The 22,925-nt window shown below is 37.6% G+C and overlaps 1 protein-coding gene across 1 annotated transcript in view; it reads left to right on the top strand.

Moving 5' to 3' along the window:
- Positions 1 to 22,925, top strand: part of LOC150104032 (hemicentin-1-like) — a 792,930-nt gene that overhangs the window by 21,234 nt on the left and 748,771 nt on the right. Inside the window, exon 4 of the mRNA XM_090396385.1 lies at positions 109 to 381. Within this exon, the coding sequence (XP_090252511.1) occupies positions 109 to 381 (273 nt within the window). The remainder of the gene's footprint in view (positions 1 to 108; positions 382 to 22,925) is intronic.

Raw genomic sequence — 22,925 nt, 5'->3', positions numbered from 1 at the left:
TTTATAAAATGAAAATTAATATTTATTTCAGCTCAAGTTTTATATTGCATGAATAATAATCTTCACATCTGTTAATTAATGTCTTCTATTTTTCTTAATATGTTTTAGTGCCACCAGTTTTTATAAATGATGGTGATACAGTGGAGCATTATCCTGTTATAGTTAAGCAACCTTTATATCTCGAATGTTTAGTAAGAGGAATTCCAGAACCTGATGTGGTATGGTTTAAAGACAATTATCCCATATCACCTAGTGATTATGCTATAAATGGATCTCATCTTGTACTCAAAGAAACACTTATGCATCATTCAGGAATTTATAAATGTGAAGCAAGTAATGCTGGAGGAAAGGCAATCAAAAATCATAATGTTACTCTAAGAGGTTAGCTGAGCAGATGTTTATAATTGATTATATAAAAGCATTTTTGTTTGCTAATATGTATGTGTTTGTATATATATATATATATATTACATGCATCCACATATATGCACACACCTACATGTGTCACTCATTACACTACTGAAACATTGTGTAAATTCAGGTTACTTTATATACAAGAACACTACAAACAAAACCCATGTTACATATGATATCTGATATAGATCCTGTCTAAGATTTAAAGTGAGCAGTGTACCCTATGGATCAGTCCTTGAACCATTGTTGTTCAATCTATACATTAATGACATTAGGAGGGATCTAACAGGATATGTTCAATTATTTGCTGATAACGCAGAGCAGTCATCGATAGCCAGCAGTTGATAACCAGAATGATTTGAATAGGCTAGAAATTTCAAAGAACATGTCAGATTGCATTTCAGGAGGTTTCTTAGATGGATAAAAGAGAATAGTGTGGTAGGAAAAGTAGTAAACGTGTTGCCTAGGTATGACAGTGATGAGAATGAAGCAGAGAGCAAGGATTATGAATGATATGTTAGAAGAAATGTGTAAGGAGAAAGGAGTGCAGTTTGGTAATGTGTGGAATAGGTTTGAAGGACGAAGTGAACTGTATAAGAGTGATGGACTGCATTTGAGTGGTTTTAGTGTGAGTCGCTTGGAGAGAATGCTGCTGAAAAGTAGAAAAGTGAGTGGGTTCAGAGAATGAATCTGATCAAGTGGGAAATGATGTGGAAGAGGGGGAGAGTAAGACAGGAGAGATAGAAGAGGTGGTTATGAATGAAGAAGTGAACAGCATGAGTATAGAGAATGAGAGAATGGGTGTGCAAGATGGATAGGGGAACACAGCGTGAGAAAGGTGGAGGCTATAAGAGGATGTGAATACATGTGTAGACAGGAAAGGAAGGAGATGACCTGGGATCAAGAGAAAATGGATTTGAAGAGGGTTCTTAGATGAATAAGGAGAAGGAGATATGGCTTGAGTTGAGCATGGAGAAATCACATCGAATGAGTGATATCAGTGGAACTAGCTATAGATCAAGGAATGAGCTGCTGTGCTTGTATACAAATGCTAGAATTGCTAGAAATGGTTGCATTAATTGAGTCTGTCAGGATGACATCCTCATCCAACCATGTCTCTCCCAAAAATTGTTGGAATAAGTGAGACATGGCTGGATGAGGATGACATCCTGACATGAATAGAAATGGAAGGGTAGGATGACTTTCATGAGGATAAGAAGGGTAAAAAGGGAGTGCTATTGACGATAGAGAAAGAGTTATGTCCATACAAAGTACAGATGTAAGAGGGAAATAGTACCAGTGGTTTTTTGAGGTCTGGTGTGAGATAGAGGTAAATAGAATGAAATACTTGGTTGGATGCTGTTATAGACCTGGTAATGTGGATGGTAGTGACTATGAAATGTATAATCAAATTAACCAAGCAAATAAGAAAATGGTGATCATTATGGGTGATTTAAATTATGGCAATATAGACTGGGATGATGAGATAGCAACTGGAAGTAGTAAATGAGTTTCTTGAGTTTTTGAGGTACAGCTACCTCAGGCAGTATGTAACAGAGGGTACACGAGAATTGAGGGTCTTGGATTTGATCATCTCATCAGAGGATGTAATTATAAATGAGATTTCAAATTACCTTCCAGTTGGTGAGAATGACCAGGAAGTGATTACTTGGGTGGTTGCCAGTAGTGCGAGGTTCTTTGTGAGAAAAGGGGTATAAGTGGAACTACAAGGCTGGTGATTATGAAGAACTCAGGAGACAGCGTGCATGGAATGAGGAGTTAGCTGGAAAAGAGATCAGTGCAGCTTGCGGGATATTCAAGAACTATCTAGTATAAGCAATGTCTAAATGTATTCCAAGGGTCAGAAGTTTATGAAATGGATGAATGAAGAGATTAAGCATGCAATACAGAGAAAAAGGGCATTATGGAGACAGCATAAGAAAAGGGTAATAATCAATTCCATGAGGATTATAAAGACCAGGCAAGGAGGGTGACTTGGTTGGTAAGGGTAGCTAAAGAGAGGTAGGAGCAGCAGTTAGCTAATGAAGCCAAAATGAATCCTAGGGAGTTCTTTCAATATGTAGCCAGCTAAAAAAAGAATGATTATGGAAGGATGACATTGATTGGAGAAAATGGTATAAGGACAATTGTTGCGGAAGATATAGTGTAGATACTTAATGAGTAGTTCATAAGGGTCTTTCATTCTTGTGAATGTGACTTCATGGATAGATTGAGAGCAGTTGAGGATGGAGAAGAAAGATTGATTGTAAGTGAGCAAGAGGTATATGGGAGAGTTGAGCAAACGATGTTAATAAGGCTGTGAGACTTGATAGAATATCACCACACATATTCTGAATGAATGTGTCAGGGAGTTGACATCCACCTTGACATATGTTTTTAATGAGTCTTGCACTGGGTCAAGTTTCAAGGGAGTGGAAGGAGGGAGAAGTTTGTGCTGCTTTGTAAGGGAGATGGTAGAACTTAAGCATCCATTTATAGGCTTATCTGTGTATCAGGTGTTGTGGTTAATTTGATGGAGAAGCTTGTGAGATCATACTTTGCTAGGATCCAAAATTGGGTTGACAACAATAGTATTATCATTGATGGACAGCATGGATTTGCTAAAGAGAGAAGGGTCATGTTTTAGTAATCTCGACTTACTTATTACCATAAGGTGATGGCTTCCTTCAACAGAGGAGAGGGATACACAGTAATATGCTTAGATTTTGCAAAGACTTTTGATAGATTACCACATGATAAGTTGATAGTCAAACTCGAGCAGATAGGGTTGAATATTAGACTAGTGCATTGGATCAGAGACTGGCTATCTGATAGGTATCAGCAAGTTGTGTATTGGGGAGCAATATCAAGAAAAGCAAAAGTCACTAGAGTGCTCAGGGGTCTTTTATGGCCATTACTGTTTAACTTGTATGGTAATGATATTGGTGAAGATTTGGATGGAATGATTCAGTTGTTTGCAAAGATGCAAAGTTGGGACAAACTATGAAGATTATGTGAGTTGAATGTTGCAAAATGTAAGATTTAAAAATTTTTTGAAACAAAGATGGGATATAGAATTTATGCTTTGGTGGGGATATATTGTCGGAGGTGGAGGAAGAGATCTTGGGGTGATATTAGATAAAGAACTGAAATTTAGGGAACACATTACCAAAATTGTGAGGACAACACAAAGACTTCTTGGGAATGTTGCAGAGGACACTGACTGTAGAAGTTGGGAGATTCTTGTTCCATTGTATAAGGCTTTAATTAGGCCACACATGGACTACTGTGCCCAGATTTGATCACCTGGTTTTCAGAAGGACGAAGAGATGTCGGAAAAGGTCCAGAGGTGTACTGACTAAGGTAGTTTCTAACCTCTGGAATTCAAATATGAGGAAAGATTGAGAAGATGCAATTTACAGAGTCTAGTGGATAGGAGGAAGAGGGGAGATATGATAGAGACCTACAAGTTAGTAAGGGGTTGTTATAGGATCAGTGTTGGAGAGGTTCTACAGAAAACAGTGGGAGATAAGGGGAGAACCAGAGGTCATCCCTGGAAGCTGTGTAAGGAGGATGTGTGAGCAGGGGGAGTGAGAAGCAGGTTTTTTTGCATGCTGAATTTTTAGAATGCCTTGCCTAAGAGTATGGTGTCTGCAGAGAATTTGAATATGTTTGAGGCAAAGTATGATGAACTGTGTGTATGGTGAGGACCTCCTAGATGAGGCTTTGACTCCATGGAGTCTTGGGGTAATAATAATAATAATAATAATAATACTTTAGGCAAATGGTAATGGCTCTCGGGATAGAGTTAAGAAGTGTAAAGGTATGCAGTTTGTCATGATGAGATTTCCAGTGGAATATTATATTAGTTGGGTTATGCTACAAAAAAAACTGATGAGGCTAGGGATCTTGACATAATGGCTGATAATAATTTAAAGTTCATAGGTCACATAGCAAAGCAAAAATTGCAAATAGAACTCAGAGGATAATTCTGTTGCTGAAACGAACTGTGACATGTGCCATTTTGCCCCTTTATACAGCCTTCATATGACCTCATCTGTACTACTCTGCACAGATTTGGTCTCTTAAGTTCCAATGGGATAAAAAGCTGTGGAACAGCTGCAAAGAATTGGAAAGAATTGGAAAGATTGTAACTGGAAAGAACAGAGCAAGAACTGCTGTTCAAAGAGACAAAACTTTGTGATCCCAAGTTATACCTATGAGCTTGTTTATTGTGTTGTTCCTGGCAGATATCTTTAACTTAGTTTTTTCCAAATGTTTTTGGTATGTGAGGCTGCAATCAAGTGTGACACTAAGATAGTGAGGGGTTACCTTCATGGATTAGAGTCCTGTTGCATTTGTTTTTAATTTTTCATAAGACTTGTGGTTATTGAAGTTACAAGTGAAAGTTTTCCTGAGAGTAGAGAATAGTCCCCATTGTTTCAAAGTAGTTTTACAGTAAGTTCAGATCTTTGTTTGGTGTTTCCTCTAGGCCTTGGAAAGTATTGGCTTTGGTGGAAAAACTTTCAACTGGCTATTGGAGGGATGTCACCTGTAAGATACAGTCCATCTGTAGGATAAATATTTTCCTATTTTGTGAATTCAGATGAACCATTAATTTCCTGTTGGAGAGCATTTTTTGGTTTTAGCAGTTTTAGACTTTTTGACAGTTTATTATTCTGTTTGATACACTAAGCCTGTCTTCCATGTGGTGCCAAAAGCTAATGTTTTGTCTATGAAAAAAGAAGTTGTTTTTAAACCCTTTTGGTATCAAGCTTCTAGATGGGTTGTGATAGCTAGGACCTTCTGTGAAGTCTAAACCCAGCCTATTCATTGGGTAAGATAGCCCAATGAACTTGATCTTAAATGTGCTAAGTAATACCATCTAAAGTATATGTGTGTGTAGGGGGGTTACCTAGAGTAGACCTACACAACATTTAAAAAAAATATACATATATATACTGGTACAGTTGAGGTTGTTCATTTCTTCATGAAAGCAAGCACTTCTACCATCTGCATGGTTCTGCTGTTCATATTCTTCTCAGAAGAATACTATCCTCAGTTGATCAGCATGATGTGTAGGTTTACTCTAGGTAGACCTACACATCATTAAAAAGAATATATATGTATGTATGTATATATATCTATATATATATATATATATATATATCATTATCAGCCATTCTCAATCCACTGCTGGATGAAGGCCTTTCCAAGATTACTCCAGAACTGTCTGTCCATGGCTCTCCTTTCCCATGTCACTCCTGCAAATCTGATGATATCATCAATCCACTGTGATTTTGGTCGGCGTTGTGGTCGTTTTTCTCTTGTGGAATCCAATCCAGCACTTCTTTCGTCCATCGTTGATCTTGTCTTTGATCGATATGCCCAGCCCATTGCCGCTTCAAATGTTTCACTCATCCTATGATATCAGAGACTTTGGTTTTGATTTCTTATCTATGTATTCCTTTTGTGATCCAATCTTCTGATACCAAGCATACTTCTTTCTATACTAAATTGTGTTGTTCTTAATTTTTGCATTCAGTGTCCATGTTTCACAACCATATGTCAGTTTAGGAAGAATGCATTGGTTAAAAACTTTTCTCTTCAGGCATAATGGTAGTTGGCTTTTGAATATCGAATGTAATTTTCCAAATGCTTTCCACCCAAGCATCTTGCGCCTTTTGATTTTGTCCATGATATTTTGTTCCATTGACATCTGTTGTCCTAAGCATATGTATAATGATCTACTTCGTTAATTTTCTCATTATTGATTTTTATTATTTCTGGTTGGACATAGCTATTGAACATAACTTGGGTCTTCTTTAGCTTTATCTTTAGGCCAGGTGTTTTGCTAACAATTTGGAGTTCATGGATACGAGTCTGTAATTCATGCACAGTTCAAGTAAAGATAACCAAGTCATCTGCAAAGCGTAAATGGCTTAAATATCTTCCATTTATCTTCAGACCCCTCCTTTCCCAATCAAGAAGTTTCAGTATTTCTTCTAGGCATGCTGTGAATAATTTTGGAGATATTGTGTCACTGTGTCTTATACCTCTGTATTTCCACAGTAGAGATGTTTCCATTGAAATGAATTGCTACTGTGGCATTGGTGTATGCTGATTTGATGGTCCTGATGTATGGCTTCTCCACTTGTTAGTTTCGGTATGCGTTAAGTATTGCATAAGTTTTAAGTGAATCAAAGGCTTTCTCATAGTCAATAAACCATGACATAGTGGTAATTGATATTCATTACACTGCTCAATAATCTGTTGTACAACTTGAATATGGTCCATTGTACTAAAGCCCTTTCAAAAGCCTGCCATTTCTTTTGGTTCTGGAGTTTCACAAAGCCTATGAGCTAAGACTTTTGTAAACATTTTGTAACCTACCGATAGTAAACTGATAGGTCGGTAGTTTGTCAAGTCTTCTACCTCAATTTTTTTTATGTATCAGAATTAGGGTAACCTTGTTCCATGTTCTTGGTGCATCAGTTTTCTTCAGGCATAAAGTAAATGGTTCTGCTAAGAGTTTGTAGATTATTTCTTCACCTGTTTTTAGAAGTTCAGCTAGTGTCACAAGTGAACGTAGTGGTAGTTTTTTTTTTTATTATTATTATTATTATTCCTGATACCTCCAAGGAGTCCGAAGACTCATCGCGGGAGGACATCTTCAACTATCTCTACACCTTACCTCTACTACGAATCAACGCCATCTACCGCCCACCTCCAACACCACCACAACTAGTAATTTTTGTCTGTAAATTGCGTGTGTTCTGAAGGGCCGATTTGTATGTATGCAGGATGAAAAACCCGAGTTTCCGGGAGAAAAAACCCTGCTACCTCCTTTTGAGCTATGCTAGAAAAAGTGTTTTAAAATTAAAGTAATTGTGCTGCAGTTGGATATATATGTCCTTCAGTGGTGTCATTGTTGAAACTTTGTTGTTTATATTTTGTTTTCGCTACTTGTTTGTTGCACTACTTCAGCATTTAAAGATGCCATCGATAAAGAAACGTACATCAGTGGCATGGATGACTTCTGAACGAAAGTCTAGCTCTGCCTTGGATTTTTCACAGTGGATGAATTGTGGAAACTGTTATATGTATGCACCGAAAAATGTGAAAGATCTGTGAACTGTTTGGCTAAACAAGAAGAATGAAAATGTTAACATATGTGAAAAGTGTCTATCTAGATTAGAGCGATTAGGAATGGAAGCAAATGTCGGGACCGTAGCAGAAGAGCTTCGACAGGAGTTTGTGAAAATGAAAAGTGATCTTCATCTTCTGTTAAATGTGTTGAATATAGAAATTAGGACTATGGAGATTACTTTAGCTGAAGTAACTAGAACAGGTTTAATAAGGGAGAGTCTTTGGTGAATGATGAAGTAATGAATAGTATGGAAGTGATTGGGAATCAACAGAATGATAGCACAAGAAGAAATGAGATGTTGTGAAAGTGAGGGAAGTAAGTAAACGAGTGCTGAGGGAAAGTAATGAAACTAGGAGAGTCATGCTGAATAGTGTAGAAAATGAGGCTGAATGACGCTTGTTTGGGTTTGAAGGAAGTTATGAGTGATATAATAATATGGGGATTCAATGATTAAAGGTATGCCTGAGGAGTACTTGTCTGGCAGAACAATAGAGAAAGTGACTTTATCAATAAAGAGAGGGCATGATGCAGAAAAGATGATAGTTATGGTGTGGCACAAATGACCTGAGTGGTAGTATTAATCTGGTAGCAAAAGATTTAAGAACTTTGTTAGATGAAGAAGAAAAGTGTCAAAGGGAGGATTGTGTGTGTGTGTGTGTGTGTGTGTGTGTGTGTGTGTGTGTGTGTGTGTGTGTGTGTGTGTGTGTGTTGCCACGTTTTGACAATTATGAGTTAATAGATGAGCAATGATAATGGATATGATTGCAAGAATGTGCAAAAAAAGACGTCTGGAATTTGTTGATGTCTGGAGTGTGTTTGAAGGCAAAAGACGGCTGTATGCAAGAGATGGGTTACATCTGAACATGGAAGGTCATATGTGTTTTAAGAAGTTACTGTTTTTCTGAGCAAGTTGAAGTAATTGGGCAGGGAAAATAAAATTGAAATGGTTGAGTGTAAGAGGGAGAAACTTATGCAGTGAATGTATATTTATTGATCCTTTTTTGCGGAATAATTTGAAGAATAGAGTGGATAAAAACCGGCATGGGACTACTGAAATTAGTAGAATGTATATAATTTCTAAAGCTGGTACAAGAACTAAAGGAAATCTGCAATTTTTGTATACTAATACAAGAAGCATTTGAAATAAGAGGAAAGAATTTTTGGCATTAGTCAGTGAAATCTCACCAAAAGTTGTAGGCATTAGTGAAACTTGGCTGTCAGCAGAAGATGTGGTTACTGGAATTGAATGTGATGGGTACAGTATTTTCAGGGAGGATAGAGAAGATAGAATTGGGGGGGGGGAGTACTGTTGATGATAGCTGAGTGCAGCCAAAGAAAGTAGTATATCAACAGGATAAATGTGTGAATGATGGTTAATTTCAGGTGGTATGGTGTGAAATAGTGACCAACACAACCAAATATATTGGTTTCTGCTATAGGCCAGGGGGAGGGGAGGGTACAGGGGGAGATATTGAATTCATTCATCAGCAAATTAGTGCAATGAGTGCAGGGTTAGTGATTTTTATGGGAGATTTTAATTATGGTTATATCAATTAGAAGGAGGAAATATCACGTGGCAAAAAAGGAAATGGAATTCATACACCTTCAAAGAGATAATTACTTGAAACAGCACATAACTAAAGGGACTCGTGGTGTGAGAGTGTTGAATCTGGTCATAGGTTCAGAGGACATATGCATAAGTAAGGTGTCCTCGTTACCTCCAACTGGTGAGAGCGATCATGTGGTATTGACTTGGGAGGTTGCAAAATTTGTGGATTTCTCTCTTAAGAAGGGGGTATATACAGAACTACAGGTTAGGTAATTATAACAAGCTTCAGAGTGAGCTTACAGCCGTCCCATGGCAGAACATATTCTAGGGGAAAGATGTAAGCAGTTCATGGGATAAAATCAGTGGGTATTCGAGGCAGGCAATATATCAGAATGTATTCCCATGGTCAGGAAAACAAACAAGGTAGGCGTTAGATGGATGAGTAGTAGTATCAGGCTTGATCTGCAAAAAACGAAAATTGCATTGATGCTTCCACATTTGGATTACTGTGCTCAAGTCTGGTCACCTGGATTCCTTGGAGATGAGGAGGTTGCGGAGAGGGAGTTCAGAGGAGAGTGACTAAATTGGTGAGTGATGTAAGAAATTCTCCCTACATTGATAGATTGAGAGCTTGTGAATTACAGAGGTTGGTTGATAGGTGGAGGAGAGGGGATATGATAGAAACATTTAAATTACTAAAAGGTTTTTATATGATTGATGCAGGGGAAATATTTCAGCTGTGTGATAGTGATGGATGACCTCTTGTTCTTCCATCCCTGAAAATTAAGGAAAAAGTGTGGTTAACAAGGGTGTGAGAACTGGATTTTTTGCTTGGAGGATGGTGAATGAGTAGAATGCATTGCCTGACTCAGTTCTTGTGAGTTCTTGGTCTATGAATATATTCAAGAGTAGGTATGATAGATATTGTTTTGATAGTTTGGGTCTCCCATGATGAGTCTACTGACTTCATGGAGATACCCATAATAATAATAATAATAACTCCATCCTCACTTTCAGCTTTTCTATTTTGCAAGCTTTGGATGCTCCACATAACTTCTTCTGATAGAATACTTCGGCTGTTACATAGTTGCCTTCTTCTTCATTTGATTCATCATCCTGATATAATATTGAGTAAAATTCTTCGGTTCTTTTTGCTATAGTATATCTATCTCTGGTGGTGGTTCCATCTTGTAGTTTGACTGCAACCATCTGTTTGTTGCTGTTTGGCTTTTTTGAGACTACGGTTGTTTTCAATTGTTTGTTGTATGAATTTACAATTGAATTTTCTTATTTCTTCTGTGATAGTTTTCAGATCGTTTTGCACAATTCAGTGTATTCAATTTTATTCTGTAGGTTAATTGATTGTTTCATTTCTCTTTATTTCTTCATAAGCTGTTTTGTTTCTTCAGAAATTTTGTCTTGTTTCTGTTCTGTAGTATTTCAAGTGAGCATTGTCAAAGGTTTGGGTAATAATGTCATTACTTTCTGATAGATCAGCATTGTCATCTATAATAAGATGTTTAAATCTGTTGTTTTTTTTATGTTGGAATATATCTTTTTTAATGTTGAGTTTGTGCACATATGTGTTTTGCTTGATCTTCAAAACATTTTTCTTATTTCTTTTTGGCAGTTTGGATTTTATTGCATACCATACGGTGGTCACTTCCAATGTTGAAGGTGTTTATGACAGAGCAGTCTTGAAGGATGTTTTTGTTATTGCTGAGGATAAAGGCAATTTCACTAGTTTTTCCATTTGGACTTTTCCATGTCCACTTTCTATGTATTTTTTTCTTGAAAAAGGAATTCATGATATACAGGTTTTCTTTTTCTGCAAATTCTATTAACTTTACTCCTCTGTCATCTCTCATGCCATATCCAAAATTTCCCATTCAGCTTTCATCTGAATGTTGTATACCAATTCTAGCATTAAAGTCTCCCATTACAATTCTGAAATCATATTTTCCTTTATTTTAGAGTTGGGATACATCATGAGAGAAAGCTTCAATTTCTTCATCACTATGACTTATTGTTAGTGCATAGACTTGGATGATCTTACGAGTGTATCTTTTTGAGATTTCAATAACAATACTTGCTATTCAATCAGATATACTATCAAATTCTATTATGTTGTTCTTCAGATTTTTTGAAGAATAAGTTCTCCAGAATAATTTAATGAAAAGATGGCACACCGATAGGTAGAGATGACCTTGCTAATGTTTCTGCCTGGTATCTCCACTTGGACTTGGCTCCCACTGAAGAGACCTCAATAAAGATTGAAACTAGTCTGGGTAGTGGCCCTTCCTTAATCCATAACATTATACATATCTGCAAGGAGATGTGTTTTGCATTATGGGAGATACTGAGATAGGAGTGATGTTAGCTTGCTCCACCTTTGCAGCGAGTTGTTCAAGTGTTGTACTACCTTATCCCAGTCTTGAAGATACTTTCAGGTGCAAACTTTGTTTGCTCACACTTGGATAAAGGATTAAACTAAATTTATTATAGTCTAACCAAGTGAAATATAAACTTTCAACATCTTTCTCTAAATCTAGAGTAATTTAATAAAAAGGTGACACACCATTTGGCAACTCCTATAGGTAGAGATGACCTTGCTAATGCTTCTGCCTGGTATCTCAACTTGGGCCTGGCTCCCACTGAAGAGACCTCAATAAAGGTTGAAACTAGTCTGGGTAGTTGCCCTTCCCTTAATGCATAACATTATACATATTCGCAAGGAGATGTGTTTTGCATTATGGGAGATACGGAGATAGGAGCGATGTTAGCTTGCTCCACCTTTGCAGCGAGTTGTCCAGGTGTTGTACTACCTAACCCCAGTCCTGAAGATACTTTCAGGTGCAAACTTTGTTTGCTCACACTTGGATAAAGGATTAAACTAAATTTATTATTATGCCTTGACATGTTTGACAAATCAGAGTGGAGATTGAAGTTACGTCTTGTCAGGACATTGTCACAATGTCCTGACAAGCAGATGAAAATTTCTCTAATAAAATCATTATGGGAGAGAACTGGTGTTTTACCTAAGATCCTGAAGCAACAGATTTCTGAATGGTTTGGTAGATATGTTCTACACCAATGAAATTGAGATTCCAAAAGTCACTCATCAAAATGATGTTAATAATTTTATTGACTCTCAAGGTGTTGGGCAAAAAGAATTCATACCTCATGGGATCACAGTGAATGCAGAATTTTATAAAGAAGTTATGAGTTGTCTCCTGAAATGCATTCAATGTGTTTGTCGTGGTGCATTTCAGTCATGAGATTTTTTCCTGTTGCATGATAATATGCCTATTCATAAATCTGCAAATGTGCAACACTTTTTCACTTGCAACAGTATCCCCAACCTTTACACTCCTCTTCTCCTCACTTACCAGATTTAACCCCTCTGGACTATTTTCTTTTCCACATGGTGTTGAAAATGAAGCTGAGAGCACACCAATTTGCAGATGGTTTCCATTCATCCGAAAAGCATTAAGTGATGAATTAAAGACAATTAAGCAAGCAGAAGTTTCTACAGCTCTCCAGAAACTGTATAAGTACACTAAACCTGTATAGATATCAATGGATTATATTCCATATATCAAATATGTTTTATCTTGCTTTCATTTGCTTTTATGGACTGCACATGTACATACAGATTTATGGACTGCACATGCACATACATATACAGATCTACTACACTACACCTAAAAATACATGACAAATCTGTTAAAAGTGAGTGACTTTCCATGTATTTAGCTTAATTTATGTATATTCCATGTCCCTCGCAATTTTAGCTTAAAACAACAATCATGAAAAGTCAAGCATAGAGAAGTACTGGGTGTCCCAAAATTCACACAAGATTTAAATTTAGCACCATTTGTGTGGTAATGTGTTGCCAACGAGAAAAAAAAAAAGACAGCTTGACAGCTGACAGTTCAGGGTTATTAAAAATGACCACACACAGCAAAGAGAGTTCGTTGAATGGATTACGGAACAACAACAAGTGGATGCTTATTTTATGAACAATTTTCAAAAATCATCTTCAGCGACGAGGCTCATTTTCATCTTGATGGCTTCGTTAATCGACAAAATTGTCACATTTGGGGTTCAGAAAATCCACGAGTGATTGTTGAGAAACAAATGTATCCACAACGTGTCACTGTTTGGTGCAAATTTTGGGCTGGAGGCATCATCGGTCCATTCTTCTTTGAAAATGCAGCTGGTAAGGCAATAACAGTTAATGGTGCTCGCTATTGCGACATGATAATCCAGTTTTTTGTGCCTAAATTGCAAGATACACATGTGGACGACATGTGGTTTCAACAAGACGGTGCCACATGCCATACAGCCCGAGAAACAATTCAATTACTGCATGAGTCATTTGTCGTGTAATTTCCCGTTTTGGTGATCAGAATTGGCCGCCCAAATCATGTGACTTAACGGCATTGGACTTTTTTCTTTGGGGTTTTTTGAAGTCTAAGGTTTATGCCAACAAGCCCACGCCACTCACGCCTTGAAGGAGGAAATTGAGCGCTGTATCAAAGAAATTCAGCCACATTTATGCAAAACGTCATGGAAAATTTTGACAGAAGAGTGCGTATGTGCCAGCAAAGCCGTGGAGGCCATTTACCCGATATGCTATTCCATGCATAACCCTATACTGTATACTTTATGAATCAGTAAGAAATTACAATTTTTAATAAAAAACCTGTGTTTTCTATCAAAATTACTTCTTGCATGAATTTTGGGACACCCTGTAGATTACATGTGAGCAAAAACAATACCTCCTATATCTAGATTCACTTAACAAATATATGTGGTCTTATTTCTAATCTCAGTGATATTATTTTCACCTCCAGTCTATAAAACAACGCATACTTTTCCTAACTGAAACTTAAACTTCAGCTGCTTCAAGCACTACTCACCTCAGTTTTCCCAGAGTTACTCTATCTCTCTCTCTGTCTCTTTTCATCTGAAAGAATGGCCTTTGCAAGGTTCACTCTGACATACTACACCAGCAAGTGCCCAACTTAGAATCTCCTCTTTTTTGATCCTCTTACTATAATTTCATGGAATATTTAATTTATGATTAAATTAATCATAAATTCTAACTCTCATAGCCTGATTCTGTCAGATTAATTTTTCTATATCTATTGCTCCCCTAATGCCACTGACCACACTGAATTTTTTTTCTTTAACACGTTCGCTGCCATGCTACTTCGGCATAGTCTTTTCTCGTACACCGAGCAATTTTACTTCTTCAAGGTCAGTATGGTAATCTCATTGCTGGCGGTAAGCGTCATACGAGTATACTCGTAGTTGGCTTGTGCAGAGCACATACCATCTATGAGTATACACAGTTTTGTTGCTAGCTCCACAAGCCAAGCATTTTCACTTCTTCAAGGTCAGTACGGTAATCTCGTTGCCAGCGGTAAGCATCATACGAGTGTACTCGTGGCTGGCTTGTGTAGCTCATATACGAACTACGAGTATACTCGTAGTTGGCAGCGAACGTGTTAATTTCCTTTCTTTAATATTGATTTTTTGTCTGTCCAACATACATTATAGTGAAATCATTTTCCTTGTAGATTTTAATATTCACAACTCCAACTAGCATTTCTTTCCAACTGGAAAAGATAGCTAATTGGAAAGAAAAACAAATCAGGCAGGTAGAAATGCTGAGACATTCACATGCTTACCAGAATACCTTATAATCCCAACCACTCCCCAAATAGTTTAAATCTCTTCCTCACTAATGTTCCTTCAAAGTATACAATGGATGTTTTGTATTATAGGCAATTCAGAACCACAAGTAGTGTTTAATAATAAATTTAGTTTAATCCTTTATCCAAGTGTGTGCAAACAAAGTTTGCACCTGAAAGTATCTTCAGGACTGGGGTAAAGTGGTACAACACCGGGCAACTCCTTGCAAAGGTGGAGCAAGCTACCAACACTCCTATCTCAGTATCTCCCATAATGCAAAACACATCTCCTTGCAGATATGTATAATGTTATGCATTAAGGGAAGGGCCACTACCCAAACTAGTTTCCACCTTTATTGAGGTCTCTTCAGTGGGAGCCAGGCCCAAGTGGAGATACTAGGCAGGAACATTAGCAAGGTCATCTCCTCCTATAGGAGCTGCCAAATGGTGTGCCACCTTTTTATTAAATTACTCTGGATTTAGAGAAAGATGTTTAAAGTTTATTTTTCACTTGGTCAGACTATAATAAATTTATTATTATAAATTTATTATAGGTGGCACACCGTTTGGCAGCTCCTATAGGAGGTATTCAAATAAAAGTGCGCTTCATCACTCCATAAAATCTGCCACAGCTATGCATCATCCACTTCCATGCGTGCTAAGAATCTCAAAGATAAGTCAATTCGTGTGGTTGCATCACCAGGATGCAATTCTTGAACATGACTGATTTTATAGGGGTAAAACTTCAACATCTGATGTAGGATTTTCCACACCGTTGTGTATACGATATCCATTTGCCGGGATATTGCTTGTGCACTGCTGGTACTCTGCTCATTTGTCATCTCCTGTTCCACAACAGCAGTTGCAACTTGTTCAACTTGTTGGTGATTGATTGGTTTGCGTCCCCTGCCTACCTGCACTGCTAAAGTTCCAGTTGTTTAAAATCGGCGAATCAGTTTTCGTAAGTTTGTTATGCTAATCGGTCCTTTTCGTAAATTTTTCATACGCCGAAAATCACGAAGACAAGCACTGGCATTATTGTTCTGCTGATAATAGAATTTGACTAACAAAGCACGCTCACGTAAAGTAAGAGGTAACGAAAAGCAGTTCGTCTACGAATGATAAGAAATCTCACAGGCTTTCATTTTATTGCATGATCGCTCACAAGAAACGCGATAATGCAAATTAATGCATTTTACTCAGTAAACAGCGCTAAAATTTCCCTTGTAGGCTACTTTTGGTACTTTTTTTTTTTCGTTAAATCGAATCCCTATGTTCCACTGTGTACGTCTACCGAATATTGGTGTGTTTCGTCCAATACATTACTCGCTAGAGGGCTCTGAACACTTGACATTATTTTATAATCACCCGGTATTATGGTAAAACATTCACACAGTCATGCCAATGACTGTGTGAGTCTTATAATGCCAAATATATGTGGCATTATAAATAAACCAATGCAGGATTACCTTTCTGATTTCTGTGCCTCATTTCCTTGTTTGGATCAAAACATTCTAGCTGACTGTATTACAAGATTCTTATTGTATGGAAACATTTATTTCCCATTACACTTTAAACTCTTATCTCTTATCCAAGTCTTGGTTCTCCAAGAAACATGCCAAGGCTGTGCAAGAAAAGAATCTAGTATATTGCAATTGGCTTTCTTTGAAATTTCTGTTTTCCTTTTTGGTCTATCTCAAGCTCAAAAAAATAGTCACAAGCAAACTGTCAGCACAACGAAAATTGATTTTGAAATGAAACTTGCATCATGGCCAAATAATATATTGTTCCTTGACTCTTGTCAAAGCTATAAATTACTTGAGGTAGTAATTACTTAAATTACTTGAGGTAGCAGAAGAGAAGAGTGAGAGAGTATTTTACCGTGGTATGACAGTGAATTGCTTAGAAGGATGGCCATAATTGCCAGTGACTTTATGCATGGGTTATGCATGGAGAGTGGTGTGGAATTTGTGGATGTGTGGAGTGAGTTCGATGGGCAAAAGGATTTATATAAGATAGATGGGTTACATTTGAATGGAGTTGGTGTACGGAGGCTTGAAAAGGTGTTGATGAATGATGTGGAAATGGATGTACAGACTCAGGGAAACTGGATTTATTAAAGGGGGGGGGGAGTAGATATGCAGACTTTAGGGAGGCAGTTAAGTGTATGAATGAGTATAATATGCCCGAGCGAGTACAAAGGACACCAAATCAGAATGGGATAGTTAGTATAAGGCATCAAATTAGGGATGGGACAAATGGGCTTCTGCAATTCATATACACTAATGCCAGGAGTATTAGGAACAAGAAGGAAGAATTTTTGGCCTTGGTTGGCACTTCCAGGCCACAGGTTGTTCGTATTAGTGAAACATGGCTGACAGAAGATGATAAAGCTAGTATTCAATTCTATTCAATTCTAGCTTTATCATCTTGAATAGGATAGATAGAGAATAGGATTCAATGTGACGGGTATAGCGTGTTCAAGAGTGACAGGGTGAATAAAAAGGGGGGAGGAGTGTTATTGATGATAGCTGATGAGTTGCAGCCAAGGAGTATAGAAGTTGAACTGCAGGATAGAGAAAAGAGCACATTTGAGGCTGTTTGGTGTGAGATAGAATCTAGCAGAACAAAATATACAATTGGGTGCTGCTATAGACCAGGTGATAGAATAGATGGTGGGAATAGTATGCATAGGCAAATAGAAGAAATGAGTGGAAGGCGGGTAATTATTATGGGTGATTTCAATTATGGTAACATTGACTGGAAAGAGGAGAGGGCACATGGGAGGAAGGAATTAGATTTTATGCGGTTATTAAGGGACAACTATCTGCGACAGCATGTATTGGAAAATACTAGGTGTCAGATAGGGCTTGACCTAGTAATTGCAACCGAGAATGTGGCTGTAACGAATATGACCACGTTGCCACCAATTGGTGAGAGTGACCATAAGGTCATGACTTGGGAGGTGGCTAAAGGAGTGGAATTTTCAATTATGACAGGGTACGTGTGGAATTACTGGGCTGGTAAGTATGACAAGCTTAGGTGTGTGTGCTTGGCTCAGTGCCATGGCATGTAAAACTGCAAGGGCTGGTTGTTGATAGTGCATGGGAGGTGGTTAAGAAGTGTTCGCAGGAGGCAATGGTTGACTGTATACCAAGAGTCTGAATAATAAATCAAGTAGGGGTTAAATGGATGAATAACACTATTAAGCTTGAGCTGCAAAAAAAGAAACAATTGTGGAGGTGATTTAAGGAGAAAGGTGACCAGCAGGCGCAGGAACAGTATAAAGCTCAGGCCAGGATGGTAACAAGGGTGGTAAGAAAAGCAAAAGCGAATTACGAAAGAAAATTGGCCATGCAGGCTCAAGAGAATATCAAACAGTTTTTTTTCAATATGTTGCAAGTAAAAGGAAAAATGTTCATGGCAGAATGATCTTAAAAAATACTGAGGGTAGGGAGGTAACCAAATCAGTCGATATAGTGGAATTACTGAGCGAGCACTTTGCAAGAGTATATCATCCAGGTGGTGACATTGCAGGAATGGAAGAACTAACAGCTTATACTGGAATTGTGAAGAATGAAGTAGAGGTAGCTAGTCTATTACAGAACCTCAATGTCAATACATCTGTGGGATTGAATGGTATACCAGCTCGTGTCATACATGAAGCGGCTAAAGAATTGTCAGTGCCCTTGACCATTTTGTTTAATTTGAGCCTCGAGTCTGGGTCAGTCCCAAGGGGGAGACGAGGGGAAAATAGTTCCGCTGCATAAAGGTGGTTCCAAGGCTGCTCTTGAAAATTACTGGCCAATCAGCATAACAGGAATCATTATCACGGTCTTGGAGAAAATAGTCAAGAGGAAAATACAAGATCGGATAGAAGAAAATGGGATACTGTATCAGGGATAGCATGGTTTTGTGAAGGGTAAGTCATGCCTCAGTAACTTGCTCACGTATTATAACACAGTGACAGCTGAACTGGATAAGGGTAATGGGTTTACAGTGATTCTACTGGACCTTGCTAAGGCCTTTGACAGGATACCACATGGAATTTTAATCAGTAAATTGCAGCATATGGGGATGGATTTAGGGTTGGTGAGATGGATAGGAGGGTTGGTGAGATGGATAGGAGGGTTGTTGACGGAGAGATATCAGAGTGGCATATTCAGGCGTAGAGTCCACAAGACGGCTTGTGACTAGTGGTGTGCCACAAGGATCTGTTCTTGGACCACTGCTGTTTAATTTGTTCATTAATGATATAGGAATGGATCTGAGAGGAACAGTTCATTTGTTTGCGGATGATGCAAAGTTGGGTAGGGCAATAGTGAATGCAGATGACATCAAAATTTTGCAAGATGATTTGGATAGATTGGAGTTCTGGGCTAAGGAGAATGGATGTCAGTTTAATGTGGTAAAATGTAAGGTTATACATTTTGGGGTGAAAAGATTAACAGCAGTTTACTACATTGGGGGAACTGTACTCCAGGAAATTGATGAGGCACGAGATTTAGGAGTGTTGGTGGATAAGGAGTTGAAGTTTAGGGGGCACATTGCAAAAGTGGCCAAATCAGCTCATCAAATTACTTGGTTGCTGTAGAATACATTGACAAGCAGAGACAAGCAGGTTATTGTTCCTCTGTATTGAGCCTTGATGAGACCCCATCTTGACTACTGTGCCCAGATTTGGTCACCTACGTTTCTTCTTGATCGGGAGGAGGTGGAGAGGATCCAGAGGCGAGTGACCAAGATGATAGCAGGTCTGTGGAATGAACCTTATGAGAACAGGTTGAGGATGTGTGGGTTGCAAAAATTGGTTGATAGGCGGAGGAGGGGAGATATGATTGAGACATTCAAATTACTGAAGGGTTTCTATAAAATTAATTCAGAAGATATTTTTGAGAACAGGGCTGTTGTGGGAGGACTAGGGGACAACCATGGAAACTGGGCAAAAGTGTGGTTAATAAAGGTGTTAGAGCTGGGTTCTTTACTTTTAGAGTGGTGAATGAGAATGTGCTGCCAGAGTCTGTGGAGGATGCTGTGACAGTGAATGAGATTAAGGCGAGGTATGATAGATACTGTATGAATGTCGAATAGTTGTGATGAATATGATTTGGGGCCTCCCTCGATGAGTCTAATGACTCCCTGGAGTTGCCCGTAATAATAATAATAATAACTCTGGTTACCTCCTTTTTCTTTACACTTTGATGAGTCTATTGCATCATTTCTTAAAAAAAAACAAAAAAAAAAATCAGTCTTCTATCTTCTTACTTTTCCTCTGTTTATTGCACAGATAATGTTATCAGATATCCACTTACATTTCCATAATCCACTGTACTGAATGGTCCTCTAATTTTCACAGGAAAGAAATCAGAAAGACGTTAATAAACTGGATACCAAAAACTCTCCCAGATCTGATGACATTTCTGTGATTGTACTGAATGTTTGTGTTCTATAGTTGACAAACATTCTGTGTCATGCTTTATTTTTGCCTATTCCAGTGGTATCTTTCCTATTGCCTAAAATTATCCCATATTCAATCATTTCATAAGAAAGGAGATAATTCTCTGTGGCCAGTTTCAGACACATCAGTTCTTTTTAAAGTAATGGAGAAAACTATTAACACTAAACATCAACTCTGTGTTGAATCCTTTCAACTAATAAATGATATCCAGCATGGCCACACATTGATCAACGGGGAATCTTGTGTATGTTACCAATCTCTGGACAGCAGACATGAAAAAGTTTGAGAAATCTTATGCGTCTGCTTGTGTGATATCTCTATGGCATTTAAATGAGTTTGGCACAGAAGTCTCTTAATAACCTTTCATCTTTTGTCTTCTGATTTCTGCAACTGGTTTGCTCTCTGACTGAATGCACACTACATGCAATGGTGGATGGCTTTTTATTTTACAAGTGATTTTGGGAACTCCATGAGACCCTCTTCTCACTTCTGTTCTCTCTCCCTCTCCCCCCTTCTGTGTATCAATGACCCTCTCCAGTCAAACTAAAAATTCAATACACAGTTTTACCAGTCACAGCACTTCTCTGTCTCGTTTTACAAACCTTGTACTATGCAATCACCAAAACTTTCAGAATATCAACTGTTACAGTCTTAAATTCTGATCTTCAAGGAATTCTTAAATGGGGTTCTGATAACTTTGTTAATTTGAATGCTAGTAAAACTTAGTTTTTATTTCTGAAAAAAAAAAAAAAATCCAGTCTTACTTTTAAGAGCACACAAATATCTCTAGGCAAGATGAGATCTATCTTTTCTAGATTCCTTTAACCTCAAATCACTCTCTCTCTGGGTATAAACATAGTACAAATATCACCCCCTCAACATCCAAAGAAATTGTTTTCTGTTTTGCTTCAGGTGTTCTTTACCTCTGAAAAAGCTGTTGACCATGTTCAAATTACAAATCTGACATTTGCAACAATGCCTCAAAATCTGTAAAAATACTTGACTGATTACAGATGATGGCAATTTGATTGATTAGTAGTGACCTATCTCTCACTAATTCCTAATTAGTGAGCGATAGGTCACTCCACATTCTTTCACACAAAGGCTCAGATTCTGCTTGTTGCATTTTATCCTACAAATATTTCTAGTCATATTGTTCATAAGATTTTGCATCGATCATTCCCCTGCTCCCTTCTAAATCTGTTAAAACACTTACAGCTATTCAACATCCCTTTTCAGTTCAACATCAAATGCACAGAAAAAATATATCTTCATCTTCATTCATTCCTTTTACTACTGTATTTTAGAACAGTCTTCCCTCTTTATGTATTTCATAAAGAGTACAATCTACAGATCCTCAAATTTGTTGTGGACTAATTTCTTCTTCTTTGTCTTTTCTCTTCCTCAGTACTAATGTAATGTTGGCTGAACAACCTCTCATGAATGGGATTGCCATAAAAAAAAAGTTCTTTAAATAAGTGCAGTAAAAAGTCTTTCTATACTACTTACATACTTTATATTTACTCATTTATATTTTTACCTTTCTCACCCTACTTTCTATATGTTGCTGTTATTGTAAAATGTTAAGCTTTCAATTTCTGGCATTAAGCTTTAAGAGGGTGATGTTATAAAGCTGAATAGTAAGATGATCAGAAAACAATAGTTTTCATGTAGGTTTTCTTTGAATGAGCTCTGTTTTATCATCAGACCTCTGTCTAGAAAAGATTCATTGTGGGAGGTCTCACTGTGCTTTAAATATATTCCCCTTTTCTGCATTGACCACTATCTCAGATAATATGCATTCTGGTTACTCACACTCTCTATGCTACTCCTCATCTGTTCCCCCTGCTCTCACCCTCTGTATACCATTTCCACGGTTGCTCCCCATTCTATAAAACAACGTCATCCACATTAATCAAGTAATAAATTTTCTCCAACTTATATGTCTCAATCATATTAAATCACATGTGTGATTGTGTTCACTGTAGTATGTGCAAATATATGTATTTCATACAACGAAAGAAGAAAAACAAAGGATTTTGAGCTTGACTTCCAGAAATGTTGTGAGGAAAGTAAGAAGAATGATGGCAGTGAGTCAAAAGACTAAATGCACAAAAATGTGATTGTTAATGGTGAGGTTGATGTTACTGAGGTAAGAGTGACAGCAAGAATGATATGGTTGAAAATGAAGAGAATGACCTGATAGTAATGGAAAAGATAGTGCTTATGCACATTTCTTCACAGAACAAATTGCTAGCTTAAATAGTTGGAGAAATATTTGGCAGATGGTATGACACAGAAACAAAAGAAGGGGAGGATGCAAAGGTAAAGAAAGCAGGATCGAATTTTGTATGTTGATTCATTGATTTGATAAGAGGAGTTCTTGAGGAGAGTGTCATGAAATCGTTTTCCTGGAGTAAAGATTAAGGACGTTAGTGATGATGTAAGGATAGTACAAATGATCTTGTGGGTGATGAGTATGGTATACAAGAAGATATGAAAAAGTTACTAGTACAGGTGAAAAAGAAGAGTGAGTGAGTGAGTCTGTTGCGCCATGATATGATATGATAGTATGATCGTGAATGAATTAGTGAGCAGATTGTGCAGGAGGAATGGTATTGAGTTTGGTGTTGTATAGAGTGAGTGTGATGG

This window comes from Typopeltis vanoorti, chromosome 8, assembly GCF_054136105.1.
Source record: "Typopeltis vanoorti isolate ZY-2024b chromosome 8, IOZ_Tvanoo_1.0, whole genome shotgun sequence".
NCBI classification, from domain to species: Eukaryota; Metazoa; Arthropoda; class Arachnida; order Uropygi; family Thelyphonidae; genus Typopeltis; species Typopeltis vanoorti.
The sequence above is the reverse complement of the archived record's forward strand: the minus strand, read 5'-3'. Positions and strand labels throughout refer to the sequence as shown.